The 11,233-nt window shown below is 38.0% G+C and overlaps 1 protein-coding gene across 2 annotated transcripts; it reads left to right on the top strand.

Annotated features, from left to right (window-relative positions):
- Positions 1-534: 534 nt before the first annotated feature.
- Positions 535-6,003, top strand: LOC146360859 (interferon-induced protein 44-like). 2 transcript variants are annotated; one of them, XM_084922221.1, is made up of 9 exons: positions 535-573; positions 751-796; positions 1,164-1,184; positions 1,737-1,770; positions 2,282-2,477; positions 4,439-4,591; positions 4,691-4,862; positions 4,955-5,055; positions 5,267-6,003. In XM_084922221.1, the coding sequence occupies exons 2-9, from the start codon at positions 769-771 to the stop codon at positions 5,432-5,434; spliced, it is 873 nt and encodes a 290-aa protein (XP_084778347.1). In that variant the 5' UTR covers positions 535-573; positions 751-768; the 3' UTR covers positions 5,435-6,003. The 2 variants fall into 2 exon arrangements, with proteins under 2 accessions (XP_084778347.1, XP_084778346.1); XM_084922220.1 differs by lacking the exons at positions 535-573; positions 751-796 and having other exon boundaries at positions 1,133-1,184.
- Positions 6,004-11,233: the final 5,230 nt, after the last annotated feature.

Here is an 11,233-nt window from a genome sequence, read left to right as displayed (position 1 = left end):
GATACAGGGACACAAGTAGGAAACAGAAAGGGATCATAAAAGAAGGTCACTTGGAATAATGAAATCAAGTAGATGAACTACCTTATAAACAGAAACTACAGAGGATATAATAAGTTCTAAAGGAAATTAAACAAAACTAATATACAAAAAGCCAGAACAAAACACAATAAATTCTCAAAACCACCAGGAACATACAGTAGAAGAAAAACTTGAGAATAATTAACAAAGAAAACTATGAATACTAAATCAGAATGAAAACACAACTGGAGTGGAGGTAAAAAGGTCATTAAAACTACATCAGAGGCTAAAACTGAAAACGCTGGTTACAAAACCCAGGATTATGACAGAAGTAAGATTTTAATTTATAAGAAATAGGTGTAAGTGACACATACACATTAAGAAGCTATGCAGCTACAACTACATTAGACTGGCATCAGATAGAGCGAATAATAGAAGTCACATGACCCAAAGAGAAAGTGAAAGGACATTTATAAATCCAAAGTCACACATCATCTACATCAGTGTGAACAACAACCAAGACACGGCAACTTCACAGCACAGTTGGACATTCAGGTACGGTAACACTGTGTTAATAATCCAATGCAGGAAATCCAGTTATTAAATTGTTAAATTGACCTTTATTGAGTCATCTCACATTTGGTTGACATGTGTCAAGATAAAATAATTTAATTTCAAGAAGAATTTACTGTTTTATAATTTACTGTCTTTTTTTGCTTGTTTATTTCACAGATAGTTGATGACAAAAAAATGTTTAATATTAAAAAAATCTTTTCGGGTAAGCAGTTTTTTTCATTTCATATTCATTGTTGGTGGTTTTCTTCATCCTTCTCTTTTGATTTGCCCTATATTGTCATGTTTGTGAAGCCCTCGTGGGTTTAACATGTAATATTGAGCTACACAAGTAAAACTGGCTTGACTGGACTGAACAGTTTTGAAATCAGGAAATGCTGGAGACTCGAGTGATCTTTATCTGAATTTGTTATAGATGTTTGCAAAATTATTTTACAACAGAAAAGTTACCATAATGTCCTTTGGTTTGGCAAAAAGTAACATTTCATTTGACTGGAAAATCTCATATAACTGTGCCTGAATATGGAAAAGTGTTGCTAACATGTTTTTACTTTGTCATATTTCAATTGCAGGTAATCGCTCACCACCTTCTCGTAAGATATTTTAAATATGATACAAAATTATTTAGTCCTGAGGAAAAAACTTGAGGCTTTTACACACCGGACACGTAAAATCTGCGCAAATATTTTCTGGTCTAAAAACATTTTTCGGACTCATCTGTTAGTGCAGCTAATGCAGCTGTTCACACTGACAGTTTGAGCAGCAGAATTCCAGGAAGTGTAATCATGTCATACTATTTACCGTAGACACACAGCTACTCAATGCGGCTTTCTGAAATCATTTTCCTGCCTCGCCTCAAACTGTGCCACTGACATCCAGAACTATGTACGAACACACAGCTTCAGCTCCTGGATCCAACCGTTAAATTCTCCCTGCTGCTGTTTTCTTAGTTTCTTACTTTTCTCAGCTCGTCATCGTTTGACGTCGGCTTCATTTTTAGTTTTCACAGTGCTTTTATTGAGGAAGAATTTTCCTCAAAAAAAGCAACACGTTCAGTGTGTAACAGCCTTAATACATAATGTGTAATTAATTTATAACGTTGCCCTTCCAGTGTGACTCATACAATTAACATTTTCACTTTACAGTGTTAGAGGTAGAAGAGAGGAGCATACCATGGGGGTGAGTATTAAGGGTGTGGTTGCTTAGAGAGGTGTACTAGAATTATTAAGATTAACCATTTAATTTCACCTGTGTTAATCATAGAGTCACAATTTTATATCACAAAATCAATCTCTTTTGACCTGTTTGATCATTGTGGTAACTTATGTTTAATGTTCGTTCAATTGACTTTAAACCCATCTGTGGGTGTCACATTTTTGCTCATTCTGATGTCAGTGTAAGTGATTCTCTGCTGAAGTATTAAATATTTACATTCAAATTGTTACAGCAGCACAAACCTCTGAGTCACAATGTGGAATTCACATAGTTTCACATGGTGACACAGAAATGCATATTTGGTTATTTCAGGCTTCTGAAATTGCAGGTAGTAGAAAACAGATGTCAGCCTGTCTCAGTAGTACACCCCTCAAGTGTTTTGTTTGTTTGTTGTGTTATTTTGTGTTTATTCATAGCACTGTTGTGTAAACTGTAAGTGTACAATAAATGCTATTGTAATTTTCTGAATGAACAGTGCAAGAGAGCGAGAACTGCAGCTTGTCAGAGATTACAAGCCTCACAAAGATGTCCAGCATCTCAGAATTATGCTTCATGGACAACCAGGTGCTGGAAAGTCCAGCTTCATCAACTCTGTGGACAGTGTTTTAAGAGGCAAAATCGCAACTCGAGCATTGGCAGACGCAATCTCTGGTGACAGTTTCACTAAAACTGTATGTATGAGGATGTATCTATTCATATCATAGTGTCACACTCATTTTCTTTGAGGTTTTCTAGGACTACAGGAGCATACTGCAGTGGAAACTGCTTTATAAGCATTAAACTATAAACAAGTGAAAAATAGTCAGCACAACTAGTGTGTCAATTATTTTGAAAACTGTTAAGGTCTTTAGTAGGGGTGCAACAATACTCGTATCGATATTGAACCGTTCAATACAGTGCTTTCGGTTCGGTACGCATATATATCAAACAATACAAAAAATTTTATTTACTTCATCAACTTTTCTTCTGACGATGCTGACTGTGTTGAGCGCTCAGTGGATCTGCGTTCGACTACTCTGCCTAGGCTGCACTGTCGAGTGCAGATCCACTGAGCACAGCGCAAGCTAGCAAGACAGAAGCTAAGCTTGTTGCAACATGGCAAATTTTACCTCCCCCACCCTCATTCAGATCTGGCGTTTGGAACTATCTTGGTTTTCATGTGAAGTATGACCCTGAAGGTAAGCGCGTCATGGACAAAAGTAAAACACTATGTCGGATGTGCCACGCAATGCTCAATTGGTGGGATCTAGTGCGTTAGCGCAGTTATCTTGTTAACGTGTTGACGCCGTCCAGCCCCACGCACGGGGCGATCCGCGGTAACTCGTTAACGGAGATTTGCCGCGTTATGGCGTTAATGTAATTTTAACAAGATTAACGCTGACAGCACTAGTGGGAACACAATGAATATGACTGCACATTTACGCCGACACCATCCTAGTGCAAAGACAAGTGGAAGCAGACAAAAACAACAAGCACGCATGCTACAAACTTTACCCAAGTCATTTAGGCTACGTTCACACTGCAGGTCTTAATGCTCAATTCCGATTTTTTGATCAAATCTGATTTTTTTGTCTGCTCGTTCACACTACAAATAAAATGCGACAGCAAACGCGCTCTAGTGTGAACACTCAAAGCGGGCCGCATGCGCAAAAGAAGACGTCACACACAACGCGCCCTGTTTAGACCCAGAGCAAACAGTTTTGTTTGACAGATGGCCGTTAATATAAAGACTTCGGACTTTACGTTTCCCAATTTTTGCTTTAAGTTATTTTGTTATTTACATAATAATGTAGATAACCTAATAATTATCCTTATTGCTGTTTAAGAGAGGAGCGGTGCTTCAAAGGATAGTTGCAGATTTCTGTCAGAATCTGCAGATTATACAGTACAAATAAAATGTTCACGTTTCTCCAACGTTGTCTACACGGGATAGCCAGGAAGCATTCGCGATGTCTTCTCAGGCGCTGATAATTGGCGTCTGTCTTGTGTCGGTGACGTAAAAGACGAATTTAATGCAACATGACCGTTCGAACAGCAGTCGCTTTCTAAAACATCGGATATGTATCGGATTCAGTACCACATACGAAAGTGACCCAGATTGGATTTGAAAATATCGGATTTGTGCCGTTCACACTGTCAGACCATGATCGGATATGGGTCGCATAGGGTCAAAAAAATCGGATTTGATGCGCTTTCGCCTGCAGTGTGAACGTAGCCTTAGACAGCCGTTAGCACATGATTCTCCTTATGGGGACCTGATATGTTTAATATGCTGCTGAGAATATACCCCAGAAGAAGCGTATACTATAGCTTTTATTTTGGAAAGAGCCATTTCTCTGTAATAAACTCTCTTTTCCAAAGATGAGTGATTTCTCGATCAGATGGATTTTTTAAATTATTATTATTTTATTGTTTCAGCAACATTAAATTTAAAAACTGTACTTTTGAGTTAAAATCTATATTTTATATTTATAAATTAAAAAAGCATGAACATTTTTTTTGTATCGAAAAAATATCGAACCGTGACACCAAAGTTTCGAACCGAACCGAACCGTGAATTTTGTGTATCGTTACACCCCTAGTCTTTAGTATCTGGCACTAATATGACAACACCACATTTTTTTATTTACAGTACAGGACATTTAAAATTCAGAAAGGAAATCCAGAAACTTTTTACCCTTTTGTCTTCACTGACACCATGGGGCTTCAGAAGGGCGCTGAGGGATTAATTCATGTAGAAGACATCAAACTTGCCATGAGTGGACATGTCAAAGAAGGTTACACGGTATGATGTCTTCATCCAGATGTTTGAACACAGTCTGTGATACGGACACTGTATCGTGCAAAAAGGTTTAAGTGATTTTGGGTTTTTTTTTTTCCCCAGTTCAAACCCAAATCTCTCTTGCGTGAATCAGATCCTGACTACAACAGTTCTCCTACTTTAGATGACAAAGTCCACATTCTGGTTTTCGTCATTCCAGCTGACAAAGTGAGCATAATCGAGGATGAAACTTGGAAGAAGATGACAGAAGTCAGACTACATGCTCGTGACAAAGGTGAGAGCAGATGTTCTACATGTATGATGTCACGATTTCAAATAGTAGAAAAACATGAGATAAAATGATTGCATTGCTTTCTGTATTGGCAGGGATCCCACAAATAGCTGTTATCACTAAAATTGATGAAGCCTGTCCTGAAGTCAAAAAAGACATAAAGAACGCCTACAGGAGCAAGCACTTGAATCAGCTGGTATGTTTCAGGACTTTCATAAGTTTCATGAGTTTGTAGACAGTTTACACATGGATGTAACATCTCTAATTCAGCTGTACATTTCAGTATATTTGAACAGAAACCTCAGCTATAATGAGTACAAATATTTGAACAAGTAATTTATAATTATATCACTAGTGCAACAATACAGTTTCAGGTTTTTTAAAAATGTAATATTGTTTAAACTTAGATGGACACAGTGAACGTGGAACTGGGTATTCCACTGAACTGCATCTTCTTCGTGAAGAACTACCACAAAGAAACTTATACGAATAACGATGTGGATTCACTGATACTGAGTGTACTGAAAAAGATCATTGACTATGGAGAGGACTACCTGAATGATGTACAATCCTGACCTGTAATCAATGTGTGAGCGAGCTAGAAAATGAAAATGTTCAGTTACTCTTCAAGTGATTTTGCTCATGTTTCATTTGCCATCGCTACAGTCACAGTCACACAAAAAGGGTGTGAAAAGAAACTTCTTTTCTTTTGCAAATTAAATCCAAATAAACTTCAAGGAAAATCAGCACATGTACTTTTTGCTATTTACGGTATATTCAAAATGGTAACTGCATGAAGAATGACACATATATGCTTGTAAACTGCTTACTGCCGTGTAACACAAATAAATCATTTTAACCCTTGATGTAAGACTCTCCACTGTGAATCAGTGATTTCTTGTTTAAAGAACTGTAATTTAAGTTGGATAAGTGGTAGAGGATCGATGAATAGATATTTAATTACTTAGGTTTTCAACCCATACAAACATCCAGTTAGAGATATAAGTCCAAATCAGGATATGTGCTTAGTCCCCCCCTTGGCTATGCATTTGAGAGCTTAATCAGATGGTACAGATCATCTGTCCTCTAGTCACAGTCGGACTACTATTCATGAAACTAGTAAGTTTTCCTACTCAGCTTTTTGTTTAATTATTTCCATTTAGAGTAAATTCAGCCATGCTGATACTTTGTTACTACTGTCAGTGTGAGAGTAAGAACATTGTAGGAATAAACAGTGTATAAGTATTGCCCGCTGCTGTTTAAAAGTTTGAGAGGAAAGAGTAGATATAAAAACAAACATCAAAGATGGGCTCAGTCTACGTATACATTTGATATCAGGTCAGCAACTACAGTGTCTGTGTCCTGGTTTAAGATCATATCTGTAAAATAGTTTTTAGCCAACATGAGGAAGTTAAATAAAGTTGTGCCTATGACTTTATTACTGATGCTCATCAGGGAAAGACAAAGTGAGCTGTGTGGCAGGCTTGGTTAGGATCCAAATACTGGGCTTTGAGACAGAATAATTAACGAAAGACAGCAGCTTTATTGTTGGAAAATACATGCTAACACTAAGTACATGAACACTAAAAAGGAAACAAACATGAAATGAGAACTAAGAATCTTGCGCTAAACCACGAATGGCTAGGCGAGACATAACATGACGTGGCTATAAAACAAGGCGCTTAAACAGCAACTGCGGAAGAAGTGACAACAAGCAGGAAGACACAGGGCTTTAGTACACAGAGGGGGAACGAGGGAAATGAGGCACAGGAGGAGAGCACAGCTGGGAGTAATCACACATGATGAGACCAAGGGGAAGCAAAACTCTATACATTAGTGATGTGTCGGTCGCGAACGAAACGGCTCTTAGAGCCGACTCTTTGAAGTGAATAACGCGAGCTGTGGTTTTTTCTCTCTTTCTCTCACACTCTCTCTCGCGCTTTTGCCACTTCATTCCACACGCGAGCCTTGTGCTTAGCGCTGGGCAGAGGGGGGAGGGGCGGTAGTTACACTGGCAGTAGCACAGGAACAGAGCGGGAGGGAGGGAGAGAGAGAGAGAGAGAAAGGGAGCCAGGGACAACAAGGTCACATTATAAAGGTATAGTAATCATCCACAACTATTTTCATTTGCAGATGATAAAGGATTCAGAAAGTTTATTCATGCAGGCCATATCGGTGGGGTGGCTGTAGCTCAGGTGGTAGAGCAGGTCACCTACTGATCGGAAGGTTGGGGGTTCAATTCCTGGCTTCCCCTAGTCTGTATGCCAAATATCCTTGGGCAAGATACTAACCCCAAATTGCTCTCCAATGCATCTATCGGAGTATGAATGTGTGTGAATGTTAGCTAAAAAAAGCACTTTGTCAGGGTTCCTGGGTTGGTGACCCAGTGTTTTCAGTTGTGTTCATGTTCAGTTTGCTTTGCCACTTCCATGTTCTCACTTCCTGCTTTTCCTGTGTCAGCTCGTCTCGTGTCATTAGCCAGATTATGTTCAGCTGTGTACTCACCGGTCTCTCATTATCATCCTCATCAGTCTATGTATTTAAGCCCTCTCTTCCCTTCAGCCCTTGTCGTGTCATTGATGTTCCTTTCGTCTCTCCGTATGTATGTTCAGTTAGTCAGCCAGCCATTCATCCAGTCTTTCAGCCAGCCAGTCCTTCGTTCCTGCTTTGTTCATTCACCCGCTCCAATAAATCCCCATCATTTCTGCACCGTGAGTCCTGCGTTTGGGTCATCTCTTCCACGCCTCCACACACAACCCCTGACACACTTAGACAAATGTGCTTGTGTGAATGGGTGAATACACAAATTGTATAAAGCGCTTTAAGTGCTCAGAAGAGTAGGAAAGCGCTATATAAGAACCAGTCCATTTACCATTATTACAGAGAACGGCATTTTCTTTTTGTTTTCATATTTTAATTTATATTTAATTGTGTTGGGATTTGCAGTGTTTTGCGTTGGTTCATATGGAACCCAAAGGGAAGATATGCTTCACCATTTTTCTAGTCTTTGGCTTAGAATAAAGTTGGTTTGGAAACATATTCAGCTATGCTTCATCTCCTGCTTTGCGTTTGTGTGGGCGCCCCCCCCCCCCAGGGGGCGGGCCCCACACTTTGGGAAGGTCTGGCCTAACATATGAAACAGGAAATTACCGCCATGTAATCCATTTATTTCAGCATAGTAACTGTATTCTGAATATCACCTATTGAACGGTAACTGTAACGGATACATTTACTCATATTTTGTATTTAACACTGCCTGTTGATGAGATCTTGTGCCGCTCCTAAAACACCGGCCTCCAACTCCTAAAGAGACACGGTATCCCTAAATTTAGCAAATATTAGCTTCAGGCTAGCTTGCTACGACGAATAGGCTAATACCAGTATTTTACCACAACTTCACCAGATGTAGTTAAAAAGACTAAACTAATGTCCAGTCCAGTGGGACAGCAAGGAAAGATAACAAAAATTTTTTACTTACCCGCGGTTTAGAGGGTCAAGCTGAAATTGAAGCAGCCATTGAAAGACGGGAAGAAAGAAAGATGGCAGCTTGGTCAGCACTAGTGGCCTCTATAATGTCTGCAAATACATGTGGGTCGGAATCCCCCCCCAGCGCGCCGGATGGCAAAACGGTGCCAGCAGAGTGAAACCGAAAAATGGTTTGAAACCGAAAAATTGATTGAAACCGAAAAAAAAATTATAAGTGAAAACAAAAAAATTAGTTTCAATTAATTGTTTTTCACTATCATTTTTTTTTCAGTTTCAATATAAGATTTTTCAGTACATTTATTTCAGTTACTATATTTTTTTTCAGTTTCATTTCAAGGTGGCATCGTTCTGATCCCATAAATGAGCCGGTTCTCTAAAAAGATGTGTTGATCCAGCTGCTCCGTGGTTACCATGGTTACAGCATAAGGTGGTGTGAATTAAACAACTGGCACTGCAGTAACGTACCGGCGATATAATTGTTTACATTTTCATTACAAAAGAACTGTCTGACTTGGTTACCTCGAGTTAACTTAACTTAACTTAAGTCAACTTAGACAACTTATACTTTAGGGGTATCACAGATAACGCCCACGTGTCTCTGAAATCTGGCCTTGTGTGGACTTTCCGAGAACACCACTATACTAAAATAAATAGGCTATTACCAATATACACACAGTGTTGGTCAAGTTACTTGAAAAAAGTAATCAGTAACTAATTACTGATTACTTCCCCAAAAAAGTAATCCCGTTACTTTACTGATTACTTATTTTCAAAAGTAATTAATTACTTAGTTACTTTTTAAAAACACGATTTACAACCTCAATAGGTGATAAAGCGATAGATCTTTCAGCCCAATTCTACTTTTTCTGCATAATCCATCATACAAAATGTAATCAAATGGAAAAGTCTCTTTTTTTAAACTTGTTTTATCAGTTTTAATCTTTTAACTTTATGCATCAAGCAAAAATTAAATTATATGCACCATTCTCTGACTTGAAGAAATTAGTTTAACATTTAAACCTATTTTCTGCACATTCCAGCACATAAAATAAAATATTTTTTGTGTTTACACTCAGTCTTTCAAATAGATGCAAGTAAAACACAGCAGAAAATAAATAAAATCAAAGACTAGCGGTCCCGTTGCTCTATTTTCACCTGTAAAGCAGGAGTTGGGTAGGCGGAGGTGTGCTCTGGTGCAGGTGTGCCGCAGCGGTCAGTGGAAGAATCCGCAAGTTTCTCTGTGAATTTCCCATTACGCCGTTGCGCACTCGGAGCTTGTTTAGGGGTTTTTTTCGGCGTAAAAAGAAGTTTTCTTCCCACGCACAACGGACACTAATGTTTTTGTCACTTTTTATGGAATCAAACTCAAAGTAAGGTCAGTACTTCCACGCTTTAAACGCTGCACGCTTGTACTCTCTCCCGCACGCGATATATGATCCATTGTTGATCTGCACACAGCTGTTGTCATGAACGTCGCACTCGCTTACCTCACTGTCATGAGACATTCTCGCAAAAAAATCACGGTTTTAGTAACGCAGTAACGCAGCGTTCCTACGGGAAAGTAACGGTAATGTAATTACCGTTTTTGCAATAGTAATCCCTTACTTTACTCGTTACTTGAAAAAAGTAATCAGATTGCCCATCTCTGTATACACATGCTATATTATAAACTCTGATAGAAATCTAGAGGTGCTATTAATGTTGGGGATTTTTCTATGATATATATATATATACATATATACCACATACTGTAATCATATATACTATGTAATCATATATACTCGTATACACAACATACACCTACACCGGAGTGTTTTATATATTGGAATCTTTGTGTTAAGCATTTAACCTACATGTTCAAATCACAAGACCCATATATTTAGGCCAGATATTATCTACAATTATGTTAATAAAGTCTGTGCTACTTGTTGTATGAGCACCTGCTGATCCATACTGTTTGAAATATAGTAATTAGGATCAATAAGTAACCTTTGATCGTGTTATGGCCTGTGGTGACAAGTCCAAACATAGGGTTAAATAAACTTGGCCCTGCTGAGGATGCGCCTGGGGCTCTGTCCATCTTCACTAGTGATGTGTCATGTGCAAATGTGCTTTGCAGTGAATCAGAAGAGCCAGCTGTACTGTTTACTGTTCATAGACCACTGTTTAATAAATCCTGTTTTAAGAATTCTACTCCTATTCCAGAGAATTTCTTTGAGTGATTTGATTTTAATAGCTTATCATATTGGTTTCAAAATTTGCAACCCGACATTAACATTTACCTTCCTGTAAGAAATTAAAAATATGATACAAAATTGTTCAAATGTTAAGATTAAACCAACACATAATAATGTATAATGAATTTGAATCAATTTCCTTCTGTTGTGATTCACACAATTAACATGTTTGCTTTACAGTTTTCGAGGTAAAAGAAATGAACATACCATGGATGTTAGTGTTACGGACGTGTTTCCTTCTTTGAGTTATAGAACTTTGAAAGTGAAAGTGAAGTGAAATTTATTTCGGTCAACAACAACAACACAGATTATCATTTTACATAAAAGTACTCAATCATACAGTAACCAAAAAAGGAATAGGCTGAAGCCTTGTGGTTTATAATTATCCTATCCTTTACCCTATAGGAATAATCAAATCCTTAACCAAATAAGTTATATAACAGGTTGAAAAGAAATCAATGATAAATCAACAAATTAAATCAACACAAAGTAATTCATCAAGCCAAATTTCCGTAACGTTGAATGATACAAATGTTTAAATTCTTCCTGAAAAATGACAAAGAAAAACACAATCTGACACACATCTATACTTAACACTGGTTCTCACTTTAGGTATTTCAAACTTATAAAACCCCCTCCAATCATATTTTC

This window comes from Perissodus microlepis, chromosome 23 (assembly GCF_051167445.1).
Source record: "Perissodus microlepis isolate ML-2025 ecotype Zambia chromosome 23, ASM5116744v1, whole genome shotgun sequence".
Taxonomy (NCBI): Eukaryota; Metazoa; Chordata; class Actinopteri; order Cichliformes; family Cichlidae; genus Perissodus; species Perissodus microlepis.
This window is presented reverse-complemented; position numbering and strand designations above follow the sequence as displayed.